The 25,030-nt window shown below is 39.5% G+C and overlaps 2 protein-coding genes across 7 annotated transcripts; one reads left to right on the top strand and one right to left on the bottom strand.

Moving 5' to 3' along the window:
• Positions 1-2,143: 2,143 nt before the first annotated feature.
• On the top strand, positions 2,144-5,410 carry ajm1 (apical junction component 1 homolog). The gene has a single exon (XM_029515313.1). The coding sequence runs from the start codon at positions 2,144-2,146 to the stop codon at positions 5,408-5,410; it is 3,267 nt and encodes a 1,088-aa protein (XP_029371173.1).
• A 7,949-nt stretch (positions 5,411-13,359) lies between these two features.
• mapkap1 (MAPK associated protein 1) lies at positions 13,360-24,692 on the bottom strand. Of its 6 annotated transcripts, none has more exons than XM_029515331.1 (13): positions 24,561-24,692; positions 22,904-23,388; positions 21,210-21,251; positions 20,168-20,257; positions 19,852-19,997; positions 19,259-19,431; positions 18,983-19,159; positions 18,213-18,322; positions 17,493-17,600; positions 16,301-16,441; positions 15,508-15,645; positions 15,074-15,171; positions 13,360-14,481 (listed from the first exon to the last, which is right to left on the bottom strand). In XM_029515331.1, exons 2-13 carry the CDS (start codon positions 23,184-23,186, stop codon positions 14,359-14,361), a joined length of 1,629 nt encoding a protein of 542 aa, XP_029371191.1. In that variant the 5' UTR covers positions 23,187-23,388; positions 24,561-24,692; the 3' UTR covers positions 13,360-14,358. The 6 variants fall into 6 exon arrangements, with proteins under 6 accessions (XP_029371191.1, XP_029371190.1, XP_029371189.1 ...); XM_029515330.1 differs by having other exon boundaries at positions 13,361-14,481; positions 19,852-20,000; positions 21,210-21,248; XM_029515329.1 differs by having other exon boundaries at positions 13,361-14,481; positions 19,852-20,000.
• Positions 24,693-25,030: the final 338 nt, after the last annotated feature.

Raw genomic sequence — 25,030 nt, forward strand, 5'->3', positions numbered from 1 at the left:
TATTTATCATGCTGTGTGTGGCACAGCCAAGTGTTGAACTGAAGCATATGGATCAGATCCAAAGCCTCTGTGCTGGCTGCTTGCTGATGTCATGTCTACAAGGCCAAGAGAATACAAATGAAGCCCTTTTCCCTGAGAGAGCTGCTTTACTGACCTTCCCTGCTTCTACATCTCTCATCATGTGTTTGCTGTCAGTCTCACCTGCTGCCTCTGCACAGACTGGCTCTCCCATAGCAGCATGATGGCCACTGACCTCGTCATCCCCTCTTCATTAGCATCCTCCCCTTATCCCCTCTTTAGCTGCCATAGCAGCTCTGGTTAAAGCCTAGAAATACCCAAAACATTAAATGGATCTGGTCTTGCACTGCTCGGAAAGTGAGGACATTTTCTGCGGTCTCACTTCCTCACACATCTTTATGGGGCTTAGTTTTAAGGTTCAGGTCAGAGTTAGCTTTGTGTTACCGTCAGAGGGTCAGCAGGATTATATTGAAAGCACTCAAATCAACTGTCTATCCATGATGATTGATTAGGTGGCTTTTTTTACCACCTTAAACTCTTTTTATTTGTGAAAATTGACTTTTCGCATATAAGACCAACCAACATGACTGAAGAACAACAGCCAGCTGAATAATTGGCTACTGTTACGTATTACACTAAATATCCCAGAGAAATGTGCAGGGCAATGGATTCTCTTATTTATCTAAATGAATTACCGAAATCATAAAAATTCAGGTGTGGACTTTACTGTGTAGAGTCAAAGTTAATTTAATAGTTAAGGTTTGAATAAGGGCTATAAAATGCAATATGTCCATCACATATTGTGAGTGTTGCCACAGAGAGCAGTAGAAGTTTGTGTGTGTTTTCCAATTTAGCAAATTTGCATTGGCCTGAATGTGATGAAGACACAGCTCTGTGTGTGCCTTCTGCTCACAGCTAATGAATAAACAACGAATACTAACTACAAATAAGAGAGTTGCGATGTTGTATTTGCATACAACATCCTCAACAACATAATCTGATGTTGAGGATGATGGTGCCAACAAAATTACCCCTCTTTCAATAATATGTCTCTATGGCACATATGGTATTTAAGATGTTGGCTCAATTATAGCAGCACAGGCACATACAATTACTTCATGTGTCTGTGCTGAATACTTTATTACAGATTTAGATATTTATATTTGGGCCTACTTTTGATCCCATTGCTATTATTGTAGAGCCCATGAACTCAGAACAGTAAAAAACTTATTTTAAACTTCAAATGAGAAATTCTGTCAAAATATGAGACGGATCACACCATAGTTTGTCCAAAGCTATTCAAGCTTCAGTGGCCCCATGAGTATTCAGCATTTTTGAAGTGCAGAGACTTTGAAGTTTGTAAATGCTTTTAGTTTGGGTCACTTTTCAGCAAAAGAGATCCCATTTGTATGGAGGTCACATTTTAGCACAACCAAAAAAAAAAAAAATAAAAAGATGCTGCGTGTTGTTTTATTTTCTCTCTCAAGTTCTATTTTATTTAATATTTCTGTGTAATCTCGATCATATGGTTTGAATTAGTTTCCATTCTTAAATATTCCTAGACATTACTGAATAACATACATAGCACTTTATGATTCATGGCCTGGGGACAGAGTTTCAGTAACTCCTGCATCACCTGAAATTAAATTAAAAAATATCTTCAGTGCTGTTTCCTAATAAAGGATAGTTGTGAGCATGAATACATTTGCAATTCAGCTCTATGCCTGTTTAGTTGCATGTGCAGTAAATCCATTTTTTCATCACTTCAAAATAACACAAATGTTAGAGGAAGTTTTTGGACCAGTTTCCGTTGTGTTTACATGTGCTTCGCCTTGACATCTCTTTGAAGAGATGACTGACATCATCATCATGGGGGGTTGCAGCTGCTCCTCCATTGCTTGATTATCTTGTGGTTTGTGCATATTTGAGTTTAGACATAATTTTCTCCTATATGCAACTGAATCCAAAACCATCTTTCAACAATGTAAGCCATAGTGAATTGTATTTCCTCTTCTTTACCGTGGGTAATTGGTCGAATGTTACTGACTGAAATTCTTTGTTATTTTTCCAGGCAACAACAGCATTAAAACAACTTAATGGAGAAAAGTAGAGGAGTCCCATTAAGATGACACGCACAGACCCGCTTGACATAATCGTATCAACTGTGCATCGAGATATAAAAGTGATTCCCATTTCTTCACACTACAAGTCCTTGCAACCCTCCGAACAATGTGATTCCATAAATTACAGCATACTGGAGGACAGTAAAAGCAAAGTCAATAAGAGGCACTGCCGTACCTTTGACTATAGGTCATTGGAGTACCCCAAATCAGAAAAATTCTCAATGGAGTCCCCATACAGAAAGGCTGATAGGCATGCTGCTAACCCAGATGTTGCATGGAATGCCTTGGGCCGCCAGCAGAGATACCGCTTTTCTGCTCCAGACATTTTTAGCCATAGGTTAACTCCTCAACCGGTAGCTGCTGATATGCCCAGTGAAATAGTTGCCCCTGAACAAAAACGAAGAACCAGGTCAAAAAGTGCCACTCGGGTTCAGACCAGTCTCACGCCTGTGTCTTTTGAAGGGTCCTCATCATCAGGCAGGAAGGGGAGGGAGTCTCAACGGGCTCCAAGAGATTCTCGCTGGAGACCAGAGGTATCACCAAGAAGGGAGTCATCCTATGCAGCTACTAGGGCTCACATGCATGAAGTACATCCCATTAAGTTACAACCTCAAATGAGTGACAACAGTAAATATTCACCTCACTTTGCTGCTGATCATGCAGAGGATGGAGGGTTGGATAAACCAGCAACTAGTCCTCATGTCAGGTGTCGGGTGGACATCAAACCTGATGAAGGAATGCATCACTCAGGACGGAAACAAGCTACACATCAAGCGGACATACCCTGGCATAAGCAGCACAGTAGGAGTCTAACTGTACCACGCCATTTTTCCTACTCTAGAACTCCAACTCCCACTGACTCCTTAGGTACAGAGGGTAGGCAAACTTATCAATATTCCCGCAGCATGCCAAATAGTTACTTGCAACCTATGGAGATTCCATTACAAAGAATGCCTTCATCAGGTGATTATTATGGAAGGGAACGAAGAGCTCATTCAAGTCCTAATGTGCCAACCAAGTTCTTTTATGCAGATGACCCAGGGAGATATGTCACCACTGCTCCTCCTCAACCAACTTCTTACTTTCACGATGAACGTTACACACCTGGGCAGACGTATTCTCCAAAAGTGCAGTATGTGCAAGATCCAAGGACTCAAATGATGCAAGCTGTATCTGCAAGGCCCTATTATCATGAGGTAGAGCCCTACCCTTACCCTGTGCAGACAGGTTACCCCAAACCCTATACAGCAACTGAACCAGGACCATACATCATACAGACACCTCCAACTAGAATATTTTATGGGGATGATCCAAGGTCTTATCAAATCCAGACTGCTCCTCCAAGATTTTATTATTCCAGCGACATGTATGCAATGCCACCTGAGCACCATATCCCAGCAAGGGCATATTACACAGAGGGCCGAAGACATGCTAGAGTTATTCAGGCACAAACAGATGACTGGTATGGCTCAGATGCATCTGGTTATTCCACCAATCCTGCCTCTTATGTATCTCAAGTCACTCCAACCAGAGTCCGGCAGGAGCCTGTATTAGCCACTTGGTATGCCAACCCATGTGTAGAAACTCAACGAATTGGTACAGATTCTAAATCTTACTCTCGATCTTGGGACAATATTCTCAACTCTCGTGTAGAAAGAGAGCAACCCATCCCTGTACAGCGAGGGCAGAGTTATGATGATCTGCTTGACTCCAGGAAGCCTGGCACAGCTTCATGTGACAAACCACAACCAGTAGTAGTCAATCTCTCCAGTTCACCAAGACGCTACGCAGCCTTATCAATGTCTGACAATTCACTAATTGACAAAAGTCCAACAGAGATGCCAAAGAGCAGTGCAAGTAAACTCTGGTTTGTCACCCCTGAGATAACAATCACTGACAATGATATTCGACCAGGAAACCTTAATAAGGCTGAAGGACGGTCTGCTAGTTGGGACATTCTTGACTCCAGAAGTACTGAGGGTCCAGAGCTTACTCAGTGTGACTTTGAAAGCTCAACCAAAGAGAAGACACACGACAACGCCTCACTACAGCAAAGCCTAGAACAACTTGACGAGCTTCTGGCAGATCTCGTGACTGACTACAAGCCACCCAGTAGAAGGGCAAGTGAGGATATTCTGGACCAGTTGAAGAAGTTAATTGATGAGGAGGAAGCGGTATCTCTGTCCAGAAAGAGTTCAAAAGCAGGTACGCGGGAACCACCTCCTCTTGACAAGCAGCCAACCTCAATAAGAATGAATCCTGATCCTTTTCGAGATATGGACGGGACCAGTGATGCAATGAAAAGTGCAGATGAGTGCTCCCCTGACCAGAGCCCAGATGAGGATGACACAATGATGTGCTCAAACAACAAATGTCGAAGGACAGAGACTCTGTTCAATGCTTGCCTATATTTTAAATCTTGTCACAGCTGCTACACCTATTACTGCTCTCGTAACTGTCGCAGGGAGGACTGGGATATTCATAAAGAAAGCTGCCTATATGGACGAATCGGAAGTACATGTCGTCACATCATCAAACACTGCCGGGAGACTGTTGAAGTCCACAAAGCCTTCTCCCGTATTGCCAAAGTTGGGTACCTTTCTCGAGGTAGAGGAGTTCTCTTCCTTGGTTTTCCAAATCCTGCGTCATCCAGCAACTTCCTGCAGTCTGGCCTGGATAGTCTACTTATGTCTCCAACATACCTGTCGCTTCGGGAGCTTGAAAGCTTCAAAGACAACCTGGGGGAGTACTGCAAGGAGCTGCAGGAAGCTGGTAAAGAGTATGACCCTAACGAATGTTTCATCTTGAATGTATCAATAGCTGTTGGTGAACAATTGCCTGATGGGCCATCACCAAGGAACCAAGCTCCAACTGTCAGAAAATATGCAAAAGTTGCCCTGGCTTCTTTCAGCCCTGAGAGGAAGGTTCACAAGAAAGAGAGTGACATGGAAACGCTGATCCTCACTCCACCACCAGGAACAGCAGATATAGACAAAGAAGGAGAGGAAGGGAGGAAGGCCAGGGAAATCTGTTTTATCAATATACAGCGAGAGCTGAGGATTCGAGGGGTTTTCCTACGCCATGAATACCCACAGGTGTATCAGCAGCTCTGTGAGTTTGTGGAAAGTAACCGAAGGTTCACACCCACAACTATCTATCCCATCGATAAGAGGACCGGAAAACAGTTTATGTGCATGATTATGGCTGCCTCCGAGCCAAGGACTTTGGATTGGGTTGGTACGCCACATCTCCTTGATGACATTATTTAAGTGCAGCTTTTGTTGTAAATATATATGTATAAAAATACATATATATTGTTACACATATTTATATATTAATCCAATTACAAACATTTGTAGATAAGTATTTTGTTATCAAAATGATATATATTCATGTCTGCTTGGTCAGTATTATTCATTATCAGAATATTTCCTGTCAGGTGCTGAATGAGTACAGTACATTATTTATTTTGATGTTTTTAACAACTACATACTTTTTATCCACCACAAGTCATTCATTTGTATCCTGGTCATGTACTGTTACAATACATTCCCTTTGGTTGGGATGATCTAAAATGACGTGCTGGTTTTCAAATGATTAGCAACTACTGTATGTTGTTTGTAACTCGGTCTCTTTAAATGACAGTCCATCACAGCATGACTATTTTTCATATACATACAGTGCATTCAGAAAGTATTCAATTCAATTTTTCTTCAATCTTCAATTTTTTCACTTTTTGCTGAACTTTCATGCTAAAATAGTTGTAACTATTTTTCTTTCTCAAAAAATTAACCTTGATAACTTATAACAAAATAAAAAAGAAAAATACAGGGAAAAGCTATATGATGTCCAAATGATTATTCAAACATTGATCGCAAAATGAGACTGTAGTCTTGGGCCTGATGCAAGAAGCTTTGCAAATCTCTCTGCAGCTTCTAGGAGCTGTCCCTGAGCCAATCCTAAACATGCATGTAATTGCAAATAACTTTCCCAATGCACTGTACCTTTTAGAAAATATGAAAATTATTTTCCTAACTACATAAATACTTTCTATGCAAAGTTGCTTCACAAGTCACCACCACAGTTCTCATTATATTATATTATATTATATATGTACGTTATACCATTTTTGCTAAATTTCAGATTTAATTTTGAAAATTTTAGTTGCAACATAAATCCTCATCATTAGAAAATAATGAAAAAACTGGAAAGAAATAGTTGTTCTACTTGAAACAAAATAAAAAAATAGACATGAAATCTTCTTGTTGATTAGGAAGGTGAACATATTAAGAGTCAACATTTTCCTCTTCACTGAGTCCAATGAGACACTTAGGATAGAGATTAATTGCAGTAGTCCTGCAATTCTGCTCTGCAGATCTGCTGGAGCAGTGTTGGGCTTAAGAGGAACCTTCACAATGGAAATTGAAATGGTGCCAGTTACCAGCCACACAGTAGGTGTTGGCCTGTACTGTTCAGTTTTAAACACTGTGAAAAGTGAGTTCTCTACAAAAAATCATGCAATTTCCTACAACACTGAAGTTGATGAGTGGTATTTTTAGATATATTTAAAAATTAAAATATATGAATTAGCAGCTGGAGTTACTGTACTTAGAGCAAAGTTTGCCATATTTGGCACAGTAGCTATACGGTACACAAATGCTTGAAGATGACTTTAGTTGTGTATTTGTGCTGCACTAGGTTTATTGTGTGTGAGTTATACTGTCCTTTTCCATTTTAGCAGATCAGAACCATATATATTGCTCACCGGGCGCAGAACATTTAGAAAGATCAATATATCATTTTATCAATGCAACTCAACCATGTTGCATCGTTCTTCTTTACATTTCCTCATTTTATTTTTGTAGCATCCTCAATCACTAATTTCCTGCTAGCATATTTGAAACTTACAGCTGAACTTTAGAAAAAGCCAATATTGTGTGATTGAAATGTTTGAAATGATTGAAAATGATTTAAAACTGAAACTGTTTGACAAATGAGTTAACTAATGAGGAAGAAGTGAAAGAGCAGTTTTCAAACTGTCCTCATTAAAAGTCAAACAAGCGGTTTCTCACAATCATTAATCATTCTTCCCTATTTAAACATTTTCCCTTATGAAATCAGATTTCCTTGGAGTTTTCAAGACAAAGTATAATGAAACTTGAAGCACATACAATGAAGTCCACTGTAGTTTGGCTGACAAGATGTGCTGTACAGAGAAATGTTGCTGCATGTGATTCTGTTTTTTATGCTCTGATCTTATTTAACAAGACACTGATGATAGAAACTTGCTCGATGAATGGATTTGTGAAAGTGAAAACTACTATGCTGTGTATGAAAAAAACAAAAACTAATGAATTTTCCATGTGTCAAAGGCAAAGAAGAAGAGACCTCAGCAAAATGTCAAGAAAAATAATGTAATCTTGTATTTTTTTATACTTTCAGCATATGTGTCTTAGTGTGTCTATTTATAGAGCATATCTAATAAATGGAATGGGAACTCAGCCAGTTCTTGAGGTGAATATGTTGTTATCAACAGGCCAATTTAAAATTTATATATTCTGTTTTTTACATGAAGAACTTTGTTGTCTTTGAGATGTGTACATATCATTTGTATTTTTCAGACAAAAATAGTGGTAACACTAGACAAAATTTTGCATGCAAATTTTGATGTTCATCTGAAAATTACTGGCTTTCGTGCACATGAGCGAGAAATCTAGCAATTTATTATTAATGCTACTTACCTTTTAGGGTTATTTGGTCCAAACTAGATGAGGGGTTTGGTACACCCTCTATTACAGGGCTGACATATTCAAACTCACACCCAGGAGGAGTCAGACTGTAGGATGGAGTCAAAGTACCCAGAGTGGACTTACACAGGCACAGGGAGAACATGCAAACTCAAAACAAAAACTGACTTCCTGGACTTGAACCCAATACTTTGTTGTTGTAAGGGAACAGTGTTAACTACTGCGTCACAATGTGTAGAAAACACTTCAGGAAAAGGAAGGTGGTTAGGAAATAGGGAGAAGTTTGTAGTGTAGGGAGGTGTTAAGGTTAAAAAGGTTAAAAGCATCTCTAACACCCAGGTACCATGAATGCTGCTTCGCTGTGTAGTTTTACACACCTTAGCCTCGGGTAAGATCAGAAAACACTAAGTGTTTCATTGGAAGGACTCTTGTCTGATATATAAAGTAATTTCCAGTTTACTGGCCCAGTCTGCAAAACTCCAGGTTACATTAGGACCAAGTATGCGAAGGCCACTGGTGTCCAACACTGCATACAGAACTGCATACAGTTTCTTTCAGCCTAATATTACTATCAGCCTAGTATGAATAGACATAGATATAGATATAGACATAAAAACTACATGAAAACGAACAGGTTCTCTTTTAAGCCTGTCTAAGCTATTAAAAAAGTAGAGGGCAATACTTTATGAATAATAAGCCCACACTGCACACCACAGCATTTCTACTGCCACACAATCCTGATAAACATAAAAATAAAGACGAGATAATGATTAGTTTAGTTTTCCTCTGCCCCTCTTCTGTCTCTCTTCCTGTTCTCAGGTACCTCAGTGGGACTTGATGGAGCCTTGGATGAGCTGAGCCTCCTTGTCACTGTGACCTCCATCAGTCCTACATCCCTGCACGCAGCACATTTGATCTCACTATCACTCAATAAGTCGTCGAACTTCCTTAGGCATCTGCCACAGTTGGGATGGGAGATGGGGGAGGGGGAGTGGTGGGCCTCATTCTGTTGGCTGAGTATCAAGCTGCTCTGCTCAGCATCTTTTGTGGCTGCTGGCAGCGTGACAGAGTGCATTCACATTAGCAGACTGTAGTTCATTCAAGAGAGCTGCTGAACTGTAGACACAGTCAATACCAGGACTCTGAAAAGCCACCAATGAATGTACGTGTTCACACAGAATGTAGGCCATGAGAGTGAAAGAGTCTAAATTGAGAGAGGAAGTGGCCAGGCTCTCACAGTTCTGGCTGAGCATTTCCTTTTAGTCCACCATAAGCACAATGCTTATCATTTAGAAAAGTCTTCATCAATTCAAAAGACTTGACAGTGGAATTTAACCAGCTTGTAACAAACCCAAAAAGTTTCAACAATTTCATCTCAGGAAAGTCATGTCCTCCTTTGATCAGATGACGGGGGGATGGACCCAATCCCTGCTGACAGTAGCTTCAAATTAAACTGGACATGGTTGCGTGAACGGTGGTGAATAACACATTCCTCTTGCTCTTGTCCGTTCTTCAGGTAAGTCATTGGGACATGATGGTGTCTCAGACTCTGATAATGCAAATCCTCCCCATTTCCTTGACGTCTATCATAACTGGCCACACAGTGGTGCAATTGCAACAACCTCACATGTGAAGTGACATGTGAACCTTCTACAGTCAGATTTAATGTTTGACAATTTGGTAATTTTTTTGTATTGGATTAAAAAAAATAAAAAAATAAATAAAAATAAAAAAATCAATAACTCTGGAACAGTACCTTGCTGTTTAAAAGTTAATATGGCCTTGTTATGCTTGAGATTTTTCAAGTAATTTCTACCCATCACTATTTGAGAATGGAAATGGATTGTAATAAGATATTTTTGGTTCTTTGCCACAGTGCACACCAACTGCATTTATTTATTCATATTTAAAATGAATGAGAAACTGTCTCAATATGATCACACTCATAAAGGTTTGCCAACCAATCAGTAAAGCAATACATAAATAATTAATCAATTAATCAAAAGCGATTCAGTTGTTCCTGTGATCAGACAATGATTTTTACCTTGACACATTTCCACTGCAGTCTGCAGTCTTCTTCAGAGAAGACATGCATGTTTAAATTGTCTGTAGGTCTGAGTGTGAGTGTGAGTGTGAGTGGTTGTTGGTCTCTGTCTGTCTCTGTGTGTTGGTCCTGTGATAGACTGGTGACCTGTCTAGGGTGTACCCTGCCTCTTGAACGTTGGCTGGAATTGGCTCCAGCACCCCTGCAACCCAGAAACGGATAAGCGGTGGAAGATTGATTGATTGATTGATTAATTAATTAATTTGCGGTCAAAAGCACCACAAGGCCCTTTTAGTAGAAACAAAACAAAACAAAAAAAGATAAATCCAAAATAAAATCCAATGAAATCAGATCAGATTTATTTGTATAGTGCCAATTCATGACAAAGTTACATCAAGGCACTAGAGCAGTGAGAGGGAGGGGGGACTTGATAGCGAGCAAAGTATATACCATGTGTGAGATATGTGAGATTTTAAAAGAGAAGAGAATTTCACGTAAGAATGGAGCTGTGCAAACCTGTCACTCACAAATTTGGCCCCATCAGGTGGGTTATAATTAAGGAAAGCTTCCTTTACATTACACCCTCCCTCACAATGTCATTACAGATATGTTTGGTCTGAGGCTGCGTCTCTGGGTCAGTCGTCTTTAAAGTCAACTCTCACTTAAAGTTCTGCCGATCAGCCAATGAACCTGTCATCAATATAAGCCAAGAAATTGTGTTGGTCCCTGAATACCTGTTAATCCATTGCCCATTATTTGCTTTATCCTTAAACTGGGGTTCATTATATAGCACACCAGCAGCAGTTCAACAGAGTTGTTTCACAGTCTTGACTGTGAGACCAGCTAAGGCTCTGCTAAAACTTTGTCAAACATAAAAAACAGCAACTATTTCTGCTATATAATGACATATGAACTCCTCACAGAACCAAGGACCTTTCAACTATAGGTGGCAGCGCCCCATCGTGCCACCCTTAATTGTTCATTTAATATTTATTCCTATTATTTTTTTGACTTGTAGCTATCCATAATTTAAAGCCAAAAAGAAGAGAATATTTTACATAAAAAAAACAAACTGGAAAGATTGTTGTGACAGGACCACAACTCAATAGGGGGAAAATTGCAAGGGGAATTAGAATCTTTTGAAATATATTAAAATTGTCTTAAACTGTTCAAACTGGAATTTTTAACCTTCAGCTCACCTGATTATAAAAAATGTTAACAATCCTGACTCTCTGAAATCAAATTATTTATATAGCGCCAAATGATAACAAACTTACATCAAGACACTTTACATATAGAGCAGGTCTAGACCAAACTCTTCATAAAATCTAAATCACTACAGTTTATCAGTTTAGGTAATGTAGCCAGTAAATCAATTCTAATAAAATTCAGTGAAAACCATTTGGTCATTTGAATTCAGGAGAACATCTGTCTCCAGATGATTTTTTTTCCATTGATGCTTGATATTTCCTGTAAAAAAAAATTTCTCATTCAATATAACAAAAACATTACACAATAAAAATACACACAACACAAAAGGAGTGGCCCAGTACTGCAAGATGGGCACTAAGCCCCTGCCCAGCTGTCTGTTGGCAGGTCAGTGGCCCAACCCAGCACCCAGCATCAGCACCAGGAGTGAGAGAGAGTGCAGAGTAAAACAAAAAAAAAAACAAAACATAACAGCTTCTCATTATGAATACATATCATAGTACATCCCCATCCGTTTGTTCCTTATTCAAGAGTGACATGACTTGACTCAATGATTTTTTTATGATCACTGCCCAGATTTTGCAGAACAGATGCTGCTTGTTCCAGATAATCTTTAAACCAACTTTCTCACCCTCCAATTGATGAGTATTGTTTGTTTAACTGAAAGAAAAGCTAAATCTAACAAATGCTGAAGTTCCTTTGAGGTTACTTCATCTACATATTTCCCAGTAGACCCACTGGACATAACAGAAAATTACTCATTTTAAGTAATTTGCACAAAAACATCTCGTAACATTTAACCAAAAATATCTCTGGGCAATGCCACAGCAAATGCATTAGAATGCCCTTCATCCCACACCCATGCCAACACTTATCTGAAACATTACAGTTAATTTTCTTGAGTTAATCTGGAGTGATGTAGGATCTGTTCAGAATCTTAATTACCTTACACATTTAGAGAGATCATTTGAGTGACTCAAGATTGCTTCCCAATGGGTCTGCTGTGAAGTGTAAACCCAAATCTCTCTTCCATTGAGCTTTTGTGGATGCAGTATATTTAGAAAAAATACAACATAATAATCGGTCATTGATGCTTGATCTTAAATTTCCATGAATGCATTACGTGATCTTATAAAGGTGTGACTGTTTGTAAAGCTACAATGTGAAACATCAACCAAAGGGCAGTGAAATGTCCTCAGCTGATCTTCTTTCAGGCTCTTTGAAGGCAGTAGCTTAGTGCCATTGGTTTGACCCCCACCTGCTGGCTGCTATGTGTTGATACAGGAAAATGTGTGGTTCAAAAGGACCACTCATTTAGTTACACTGCAACTATACACTGACATCTATAGTATGTGTGTAGTGAGCTGCACTTCCTCTACTGGCCATCGTGTTTAGACGAAAAAAAAAAGTATTCAGGTTCTCTCCTGGGTAAGAACCACACTGTTGGTCAGTGCAGGTGCAAAACACACTGAAAGAGTTAATGCTGACTCAAATTATTCCCCACTGTCATGCGCAACTGCAAACACACTCTAAGTGACTTATAATGACATCTACACTTCTTCTCGATCTGTGAATAAGAGTCTGCAGGATTCCAGATCAGTCAATCAAATGGATATCTCTAGGGATGGGAACCAACCCCAGTTCTTAATCAAACTGGTGGGGAGAGAACTCAGATATACCTAAACAACAGAAACCTTGCTGAGCAGAAAGAGTAGGTCTTCAACCACATATTTTCTCACTGCTCTGTGACTAACCCTGCTGACTGATGCTCCTTTTTGCTGTGAGGGAAAACGATTTTTCCTCCCCACTGGGAGATCACTGAAAATAGTCCTAATTCTATTTTGTTATTTCCCACGTCTGTATGTAATATTACTTAGGGTTAAAATTGGGATAAAGTTGATGGTCAGATTACATGAGCTTCATCACAGGTAGCTGGTTAAAAATGCTAACTTCAGTAGAAGAGACTTGATAAACAAGGCTAATGTTGGCTATGGAGCAAGAGCAAAAATCATAAAATGTGACTGTTAAGATTTGGGATAATGTAGGCTTAGGGTGAGATAATGACAAACACATCATACATGTCAACCTGTGTCTTCATCATCAGGTTCATGGTCTTCAACAGGTGGGTGCCTCAGCTCCAGCACCAACCAAAGACAGAGCCTCACATCACGACAGTGAGGCTGAAGGATGAAAAGCAATGGCTGTTAGCAGGGACAAAATAAAGACTACACCTCCATGTGTGTCAACATTGACACGTTTTAATATTCCTCTTATCTGTTGCCATCTTATCAAAGCTTTCACACAAACATATTGTTTAAAATCCTAAAAATGTGTTGTGATCACACCTGAATCAGCCCTGTCTTTACACTCACCTGACAGTTTATTAGGAACAGTGAGCTAAAAATCAGTGCACCCTGCCTATATCTATCTGCAATAGCTATTTTTGTTTGAGATGTGTTGAATAATTCTGTAGTCTGAACTGTTCAGCAGTGTTTCTATTACACTGTCCATCCTATGTTTACCATTTAAAAAACAGAAATTCCACTCTGTATCATACAACACAATCAAAAACTACAGATTGACCATTCTCCAAATGAATGCCTTAACTATTGGATTAGCTTTAGCTTTAACTTGGTATACCTAATAAACTGACATCTGAGTGTAGATGACAATCTGGCAGCAAAGTACTGATCAGTTTTTAAAAATCCAGAGTTGTTTCGTCATTATCATTTGATTTCCTGAATGTAAAATGTCTTTGTACAGAGCAATAAAAAAGAAAAAGGTTTTGTTAAATCTGTTAACAATAGAGGAGTGAAGCACAGATTGTGTTTTGCTTCGCTGTCAATGTGTTGAACCTGTACAAATTCATCCAGAAGCATGAAGCTTAAACTCAGATGAAGTGAACAAACAAAAAGCTGATGGCAACACGACAGCTGAAATCTGTCCTGCAAGTCCTCCACCTTTTTAGATGACATTTGTTTTTGCTCGTTCTCGCCTCATTTGCAGTTTTAGAGGCATCTGTTTCACTCAACTGAAGCAGAGATAAGTCTGTGTGCTCTGTTCACTGCCTGTTGCTCTCCGACTGTCATTACTGTCCAGTCTGCCTCCACATCCATTTCACCTGACTACGTCTGGGTATGAGACTCAGACCAGGCCTTGTTTATACGTCTATCTGTGCTTATTGAGACAGATGGGTATCAGAGCAGCTTCAATCTGCCTACTGGCTAGTCTTCTTGTCCTTCTGAAAGCTGAAGCTGGTCCGGCGGCTCAGTTTCCGCTGCTTCTGGGCAAAGTAATCAGCCCGAGAGCTGCTCGCCCGGGACTCCAGGATGTAGTTTACCTGAATAACAAAAAAATTTAAATGTTGGTGTGAAATGTTTATATCTCATACTTCCACCAAAGCAAAACAATTATTCACATCTCTCTACGTCTTGTCACGGAAGAACAAGATGAAGTAGCCTGATACAGTACTAGCACATATAGCAGCACAACTTGACTACATTTCAGTAATTCTACATTTCTTCCACATTTGCTTCTCATCTGTTTTCTCTTTTTATATACCATCTGTACTGGAAAAGTTTGAGATATATTATAGCATACACATCAGACTCAAAAACCACTGTTGACTAAGAAAGGACCAACTAATGCTTCTAACTTATTCAAACATCTTCCGGTCATTCTGCTTGTGTCTAACAGTGTATGTGTTGTTTGTACACCTATAAAAGGTATGCTTTATGCTGCTTTGTGGAAGAGTCTTCCAATTAACTGCAAAAAGGAATAGAGTTGGATCACTTCCTCTGTTTTTTGTTAATACCAGACTGTCTGCTCTGTCATGGTAGCTACCAACTATTGATCCATTTTGCCACATACAATGAGTTTAACAGATGTTTACAGTGTTCAGCCCTTTTCCCTTGAAAACAAAGAAAATTCACCTTCAGCACAATCTCATTGACAGTAGCAGCATCAGACTCAAAGTAGAGAGGCTTGTAATCATGGTTGCTGAGATAGGTAAGCTTAAATATTGCATGACCTGTAAGACAGAGAGGAAAATTAAATTATTTCTGACAACAGCAAAAATGTACAGATCACACTTGTCGACATTGCGTCATTGTGTGAATTCATAGACAAACTGTGGAAGTGTTGGTTCTCCTCAGAGTCACACCATCTGTTGACAAGGAAGTAATTGTGTTTCTGTTTGAATCATTCAAACTGTCCAGAATGAATCCCGGATTTCTACATTATTTCTCCTCTTAGAAGTGGTGAGGTTTATGAGTCATAAACTTGGAGAAACACAAACTCAATCTGTGTGGAATGGACTGCGTGAAGAATGGAAGACAGTGAGAAACTGTATCCTTGCTTGACTCACTGGGACTTCTCTCCTCCACCAGGTCACAGGCACAGAGGTGGTCTGAGTCAATTGAGATGGGTTTCTGCCGAATCCAAAACTTAGTACTGGCCTTCTGATTGGTGACAGGGTCGATCTCCACCTTTTCCCCTGAAATGCCTGAAGCAACGGTTGTGTGTCAATTCATGAATGATAAACACATTCCACACTAACCTAGCAATAAGTTAAAGAAGAATTGGAGGTTTATGAATTTCATCAGGGCCAAACAGAACTGCTTCACTACAATATAGTAGAAACATGTTTGGTGCTTTGGTGTCTCTCTGGATCTGTCTCACAATGTCATCCACATAATGGTTGTAAGAAAAATATCTCAACAATTAATGGATGAATTTTCATTCATTCAAGCTCTCTCTCATGGTGAACTATGATAACTTCTATTAACTTCCATTTTTATCAGATCAGATTTCATTTTCTCCTATACTTCATATTTTTGGTTCAGCATATCATCATCTCATCAACGTCTCTTCAGTAGTTATGAGACTAAAATGCTGAATATTAAAACAAAATGACACCTGTTTAACATCAGTATGTTATCATCACTGGAAGAATATTGGAGTTGGAAGTGGAAATAGGCTGGAAGTTTCAAGCCAACTGAGCTGGTGAATCTACTGTTGGCTGCAGCTAATATGATCTGCTAGTTTGGTTCCAGTTGTCATCACAGCTACAGTTTGAAAGTTGCCTGTTCAACTGAGATGCTATCTTTGAAATTTGTCAGCACTACAAACAATCTAAAAAAAAAGTGAGCATTATCTACCTAGCTGGACATCTGTGGTGAAGCGCAGTTTGTGGATCATACTGATCTTGAAGGACTTATAGTGGTGACTGCTCAGCATGTCCTGGACTGTGGTGATGTCAATAGGTGGGTCCTCCTCTGAACTCTCCTCACCCCTGGAGCCTTGAGACAAAGGGAAACAACCCCCCACAAAAAAAAAAAACGAATTAACAAACAAAAAACCAAAACAGAATTAAAATACATTTGCAGTCTTGAATCAGGCCTTTTATAGAATTTATTGTCAAAGATTCCATTGTGATCATGACTATGAGGAGGTGACTCCACTCAGCCAAGTCTTACTTCTCACTCGATTTACCTGCTCAACAAACATTTTCTCAGGTCTCAGTTTCTTCAAGTTTTCTTCAATGCAACATGGTGGAAATCTTATTTAAATTATATCCTGATTTAGAGGAAAATAGACCATAAAGCAAGGTATTGATTAGGGAATGTGGCTACTGTGTGATTGACAGACTGTACCACATAATCAGGATAGAGTACAGAGCAATTTGAAACCAGAGCTCACACCTCCTCAGCTCCATCATCTTCTCAGAATATGTTTTCTTCTTGTTTGGAGAAAAAAAAAAAACTAACATAGTGACATCATGGCGCTTTGACACTTGGTATCTTGTACCTGTCACAGGAAGAGGTGGGAAGTTCATTTAATCTTTTAAACCATAGATGGAGCAAAATATTCTGTGGGAAAAACCTCTTTGAATCAATTATATTCAAGAATCCAGAGATGCTGAAATATATCTATCCCCTTAGGTTGACAAAAATACAGTCAGTCTGATATAATGATGACAGTCAAAATCAACCTGAGGTACATACACCTGACAGACCACAAAAAGGCAAAAAAGGAGAAAACTCAGGACCACAATGGACAAATTTCAATAGCCAGACTGACTAATGATTATCAAGGACAGGCCATCTCTGCAGACTCTGTGGACCACTGTTAAACAACTCTCAATATAATTTGTTAGAAATTGTGTGGACCTAATTATTTTAGAGCCCTTTGTTCTGTCTTCAGACCAACCTATATTAAGATGTGAAACGTGAGTGTTCCATTTACAGATAAGTCAGCTAAGATATGGAGTTAGACCAGAGATGGATTGTTCACTGACAACATTAGTTATTTGTGGTAGAGGGATCCCACTAAGCCATTTGGACAACCTACTGTTTTCTCTGACCAGGCAGAACTCCAGGGTGCTCTGGGTCTCTAGTGTGGAGTCCAGGTCAACTGAGACATTTGGCTCTGTCTGCTTCTCCAGACGATACATGGGCCCTGTTGGAAAGAAATGGAGTGTGGTGATAGCGATACACCTCAGCTTTTCTTTCTCTGAGGTAATGTAAGTGTATCAATAGCTGCTGACTGTTTGTGAATGCTGATGCACACAGCTCTGTGTTTTTTTTGTTGATGTGTATGTGTGCACAAAGGCTGGGAGGGTTATGAACTGAATAATTCTGTACCTGCAGCTCTTCTCTTGTCTAAAATTTGTACAGGGACATACACAGTAGTTTGATAATTTCTCAATTTCTGTGTCAATTCAAACTAAAATAAATGAAATGCACTTTATGAATGAAATGTATCATTAGGAAAATAAACATTAAATTGTGCAGCGTTGTGACCAAGCAATGTGTTTGAATGCATATTACTAGTGTGCTAGGTGAGATAGAACCAAACTACCCAAGGACAAACTTAATGGAGTTTCTCAGGGAAAAAGCCAACATCACACCTTCCTGTATCTGCTATTGTCAGTGTATGGCAACTGCTGTTTCTGACCTGCCACAAAAAAGCAGTCTGTGTGTGTGTGTGTGTTTGCACCAGCAGAAATGAAAACCAAGACATTTTGCAGCTGCATCCCAGTGTGTTCTTGGTCAGAGGGCCTTTTCTTACCTGAGCCTTTCTGTGAGCCTTTCCTCTTCTTCAGTGCTTTCTGGAGGATTTCTTTCATGGTTACCTTCAAACTGTCCACAGGGATCAGAGAGAAGCCATGAGCAGCATTTCTACAGTGAGAAAAGCAGAAAAGGTTAATCATGCCTCTGGGTCTTTACCTCCATCATCCAGATGAAGAAGATTTGTGTGACCACTGAGTAAGCTTAGCGTACTCCTGACATCCACCCAACACATCTAAAATGGAAACTTTCAGAAACCCTGATGGACCTGTTTTCATTTAAAAACTCAAGCAAAAATGGAGACCTTTACAAATGGTTTTGTAGACCCTAGTCTCTCTGTGATTCTGTGTCCTCAGTCACAGCTCTAAGTAGTGAATACAACCATGGATACAAGTGTTCTGACTATTGTCGTCTTTGTAAATTTTACATTTTAACAACAGAGCTGTTTTAGCTGTTGGTGATTTATATATCCTGCACGTAACTAGCTGCAGAATTTGACACTCAAATTCAATGACAATGTTTTCAACGCAAATCTTCATGTAGGAGACTTTGAGGTTGAAACTGAATTATAATCAAATTGATTTATAAGACACCTCAGACAGTAAAGGAGTATTTTTTTTTTTTTTTTGGAAAACCTTACAATATCCAAAGCACTAAGTATTGTTTGGTTCAGCCATGATGTCAGTACATACAACACTCTCAGCAAGGCAGATGGTGTGCAGCATTACTCCATACTGTACCACAGGAGAATAAATGTCATGATCTACTTACATTCTGACAAACAGTGACTGTCTGGAGGCGAGGCCAGGTGAGGAGTATTTTTCCACCAATGCCAGAGTGCTGAAGCCAAACTTGTGGATTGGCTCATTGGAGTCGAGGGGAGGGAAGTCTGTGTCCACTTCGCCATCATCTTCCGCGATATGGAGGCAGTAGGCATTGACATTCTCACTTTGAAGGGACATGACAGCATTGAGAGAGGAGAGCATATCACACTTATCATCAGTACTGACAGTCCAGCAAAACTGGTTTTGCCATGTTTGTACTCACTTAAGTTTGGGTTCTCGCCCCTCGCTTGTGTATTGCCAACAGATGAGGCCGATGAGGTCGTGGACACGAGCATTGGCAATAGTCACCACTGTCATTGGATGTAATTTCTCCTGAGCCAGCTGCATTGACAGGTACACGTCAATCTTTTTTGTAGCTGTTGTGCCAATGTGGCCCTAAAATAAACCAGAAACAAACCAATTACATACAGTAAAGTGGCCAAGGTGAACATCAGTTAATCATAAGAGAGAAACCATTGCCTGTACATGAATATCATTTATCCTCATTCATAAATTCATATGGGGACTAGTCTATAGAAACTGAGGTGGCATATTCCAATAGCTTTGGCTGCACTGCAAGGCTCAGAATGTAATGACAAACAATTCCACAGCAAGTATAATCTCTGTTATTCTGGTCATGTTGAATGACCTTTGTCATGAATACTGTTTAAAAACAAATGGTATCTTTCTCTGGGAAAAAAAACCTTCTTCACTCTCACATTGTGTGAGGTGAAGCTGCAAAAAAAAAAAAAAGGTAAATTGAAGTCAACTAATCCCAAAATCAAAGAAACAGCATTTTAAAGTTTAGGAATTCACCTTGCCATCAAATTTGGAGTACTCATTGAAGGGGTTATTGAGCTGCTGGGGACATTGCTCCAGCCGCAGTGACAGGGTTGATTTGGTGCCAGTTGTCCGTGGCCTGTCTTTAAAATCCCGTTTTTCAAAAAGGGACCCCAGGTCCTCTGCTGGAATGAGAAGATTGGTGCAAAATAATTAATTATTTGCAATCCGCTGAACTTGAATACATCATATTTTCAAACATCATATTTTGTTTTTGCAAAACTAGTCTTAGTTGCAGCTTTGACATTATTAGTGAATATTTTGACACGTATAAAATTTGAATCAACATTACCTGACTGGGAGGAAGTCCTCTCTTTCCACTGAATGTTTTTACATTTGATTTGGTTTTGCCGTTCTTTCCTCAGCCGCTCAAGTCTTTGGGCTGAAAATAAATAACAAGCATGTTTTTATTTTTTGCCACACAAAGGAAGTAAAACACTGAGAACCTGATGAAAAAGAACATTTTCATTGTTATGTAAAATACACTATGAAAATATGGGTACATTGTCCAAGATGCCCTTGAGAGAAAAGCCAAAGAAAAACATTTCATTTGTCATGTGAAGTTTGACTGACATGCTTCACCTGATGAAGTCAATCAAACACACAAACACCATATCTGTGTTTGCATACATCTTGTATGTAAGCACCATAGACTTCAATTTATACTCTGCTTAAAAGGAGATGACTTGGCGTATGTGCAGTAGAAGAGCATCGCCCATGAGTCTACGTGGTTGTAACAATTGACAAATATGCTAATTATTTGTTGGTGGACAGGTGACAGCATGGACACTCTGACCAGTCTGCAGCTACACAGCCCCAAACGTAACAAACTGTGATGCTCTGTGTGATCTGACATCTTCCTTACCACTGCACACCATTAACATCCCACAAAGCTGCTGTGTTAAGGATGCTTTGATCCAGTGGTCCATTTGGTTCTTTTAAAAGTCACTTCCTCACACTTTACTACTTTACTTCTGCAACGCATCAACTTCTGGACTAAATGTTTATTTGTTGCCTGATATGGCAAACAGATAACCAATGTTATTCATTTCACCTCTAAGTGGTCATAATATTATGGCTCGTCAGTGTGGTAGTGACATTGAGAGTGTTCTTAGTTTACAATATTAACAGGGAGAATGGATGCTTCCATCCAAGGGTTAGGGTTACTCACTCCAGCTGTAACAGTGAACTGAGAGAGTTGAGAAAGGCACATTTTAAGTTACATTGCATACACATAATAGCAATTTGAAAAAGCCAAGAATGTATGTGAGATGCTACAGATTCTCTTATATGGCACTATTGGTGAAGATTTTTATCCATCCTGGTTATCTTACCAGCAGCCCCAGGCTTCCCACGGCTGTCTTGTTGGAGTCCTGCTGAGACAGCCACTGCAGGTCAGTACTCAATCTCATATCTGAAAGTCTCAGAGGATTTCTGCTTTCTACCCACAACCCAGAACCATGACCAGCACGCCACCCGACCTAATACAATGGGGGTGGGAGCCAAAAGGAGATGCACAGTTTTCCTTTGGACTCCCTCTATCACCAAAACCACAGCCAGCTTCAAAATAAAGCGTCTGGACCTTAGAATAAATGTATAATCAATACACTCAGCTACAACAAATCATATAATACACCCACATCCCAACATGAACAGTCAATATTTATTTCATGACTGATTTATTGATTTAATGGTGACAAACCTTGAGATTCAATAAGCTATCGGAAGAACATTGTTAATAAATCTGTTTTATGATAAACATGGTCTGTGATAATTAATAGAAACCAATACTTTATTTTAGAGTTGAATATTTTGCAAAATAAATCAAATTGTGTTTGTTTCTCTATCTTCAAAAGGTTCTTGAAAACCTCTCTTTTCAGAGACCACCTTTTCTTTCAAAAACCTTCATGTGACTAACTGGCACTTATGTTGCTCTCCCTTATTTGATCTCCTGCACTTACTTTATACCTACACTAAGGCACCACTGATGTTCCTCATTGTAAGTGGCTTTGCAAAAAAGCCTACAACAAATGAGTACACATGATGCAATTTTGATATTGTGATTATGATAAAAGTCATGATTTAAATTGAAATGACAATTTTAGTATTTTTTTCACTGAAAAAAATTATACTGATATAATTTTTATTGGGGCTATTATCAAAAAATATGCAACTTTGATTTTTCTCTGTACTTTTCAACTCATTTATAATCTGGTGTAAACACAGAATATATTGAAGTTGGGGTAACTGTAAGTAACGCTAAGTTTGCTTTGCCATTTGAAGCAAACCATTGTTTAGTTTCATAATTCTGTCTTCAAAATAAAAAGTGGCTCACACAAGGTTTGGTTGTATCCAAACGTCCTTCACCTAACAACCTGGTTGTAGCAGATTGCTGATGCTTTGTCTGATGTGAGCTAGTGCACCTTTCCACTCCCCATAACCCTCCATGACTCTTGGCTTCCTGTGACCCTGACTGTGGCTCATTGATTTTCCTTCTTTGGACAACTTTTGGTAGATCCTGACCACTGCAGAACAGGAACATCTCAAAGAGCTGCAGTGTTGGAGATGCTCTGACTAAGTGGTCAGAGCATCTCCAGTGGTGTAGGCACATACCATGTTACGTCAACAGCTTCACTTCAATTCCACTTTCTTTTGAATGTAATTCCTTGATTTATATTTAGTTCTACAGTGTCAATTTTCTACTCAAGGGCAGACTAACAAGAGCAATCAGACATAAAAAATATATATTGGCATATAAAAGGTGTATTAATCATAGTAAACAATTATTAACATTCACAATGAACTACAATCTAACCCCATGCTTTCCACCCATACGGCAACAGCCTTAAATAGCACACACAATTGGACTTGAGCCTCACTAAACCACTGGCCCAGATTTTACACACAAGCCCCCTCCAATCAACAGCAGAACTGGCTTTCTGGGTGCCCCAGTCATATTGACTGGAGGGTAGTGTGCCTGACAGAAAGCTTGCACTGCTAACTAGCTACACCTGGGAGATGAGCCTACCTGTGTTAGAACGCCGCCGAATACCAAAGTCCCAGCTGGAGGTGATGTCCATGGACTGGGAAAGGTCACAAGCATGATTGTCTGTCACACTGCTGCCCTCTTCGCCCATGGAAACTGACCCTGCTGGCCCACAGCTGCTGCCGGGCACCAGAGCCAGCTGGCATTTCTCAAGATCCACATCCTGGTCTATTAGCACCATCTCACACATTCCTGTATCATCACTGGTCACATGAGACTGTCTAATATGGGCCAGGATAATGGCTGGATTATCCAAGAAAGCCATTTTCTCTGCTTTATGAAGTTCAGCTTCTATCTTTGGATGTATAATCTTTGTCTCACGTCTTGCCTATGCCTGAGGAGCTGTAGCACTTTCTTTTTAGTCTCTCTGTCAAAGGCTTGAAACAGTGGTTGACAAGGGGAAAATGGTCATCTTGTCCATCTCTGATTATTCTCTTGCTGCTCCAAGGTAGGAAAGGTGTCAGTGCCTGTTTGGGGGCAGAGCAGTTATTACATTGTGCAGACTGAAGCTTGAGAATCTGATTAAAAAATGAATGTAAACATTTGGCACTCCATAGTTCTAGAGTTCACTTATGTATAGGAGGAGAGAACTCCCTTGATGGTTCACAACATGAAATGAAAAGCATTGTATGGATCTGGAAAGAGCAACACAAAAACTAGCACCAGTCTTTCTCAAAATATGGGCTATTCTATGTTGTCTTAACAAAGAACTAATAAATCGAACTAAAGAAAAGCCTGACAGCATAGTCCTACTAGGACAAGCTTGGAGTCACTCAACAGTCAAAATAATTTTGTAGATCTGTTATTGAGATAACAATGGTGTCTTGCCATTGACTCCCTGAACTAAGTGTTAGCCATTTAACTGTAAACAAATGGTTTTTTTCACTTTCATAAGTATTTACACTGTGAACACAAGGCTGTTGATATTTTAGACAATGTGATGAGAACTGTGACGGACAAATCAAATCCACCCAACGGTGTTGAATTAGCCCGTTTGATACCCACGTTAGCATGACAAAGACAGGATGTTATAGCACTGTTTATCATTTAATGTTAGCAAACAAACATCAAATTACCAGTAGTATAATTTTACAACCATATCAAATAGCCCTCATTGTGTGCAAGGCCTTTAATTGATGTTTGACAGCCAGTTTCTGCAAAGAACTTCTTCGACTGAGTACTCCAGCTAATGCTAAGTTAGCTTTGTCACTAAAAACAAACCATGCACGTTTACAGTCTTACGGTCCTCGTCTTTAAAGCAAAATGCGCTTTCCAAACATATCCAAGTCCGGATATGCTTTAAATACTATCACCAAACAATACATGTGGACTAAATTCATTGTAGGTAGTGTGACGTTAGCTGGTATAGCCATTGTGTTTGTTAGCTATTCTGAACCTTGCCATCTGCCAATTTAAAAGCAGGTTAAACTGAATCGCTGTTAACTCGGTAAAAGTAGCAGAAATGTGTGCAACAAGTAGCCATTCCTTTCTTTGCGACAAATGTTTGTACTTATTGTATTGGCTGCACCTAGGTAGCTCATAAGCTTGTTAAGGGTAAAGTCAGTAAAGCTTGGTTAGCTGGCTGTAGTTAGCTGTTACTACAGCTCCACAGAGTAGTTAGTTCATGACGACGTCCCACCTTTAGACATCCCATCCGAAGAAATTTCCACACAGCCTCATTTTATGAAGGGATACTCCCCATCGCGACAATTCCTCTCTTCATTCGTCGTGATGCTACATGGCTGGATCATCTGTACTTTGCCTTTCTGTGTTGGCTCGGTTTCACTTCCGTTTCCATTTCTTCAAAGTCAAAGACGGTGACTATCACGACGGTATCACATTAGCTTGAAGCTAATGTGCAAAATAGAGACAGACATTTTTTAACGTTTTTATGCTATATCATATTCAACAAAATGCACTCCTTTTAATCAGTCAAATGATTTGGTTAAATGTATACGGTATTCACTTGACAAACTCACATGGACGCTTAGATTGGATCACCTGAGACAGCTTGCGAGATATAACACGTTACGTCCGTCATGAAAACGCTGAGGGGACGTCTTATTGAAGTTTATATTTTTGAATGTAAAACATAGCAAAAAATATGAT

This window comes from Echeneis naucrates, chromosome 12 (genome assembly GCF_900963305.1).
Source record: "Echeneis naucrates chromosome 12, fEcheNa1.1, whole genome shotgun sequence".
In the NCBI taxonomy this organism is placed as follows: Eukaryota; Metazoa; Chordata; class Actinopteri; order Carangiformes; family Echeneidae; genus Echeneis; species Echeneis naucrates.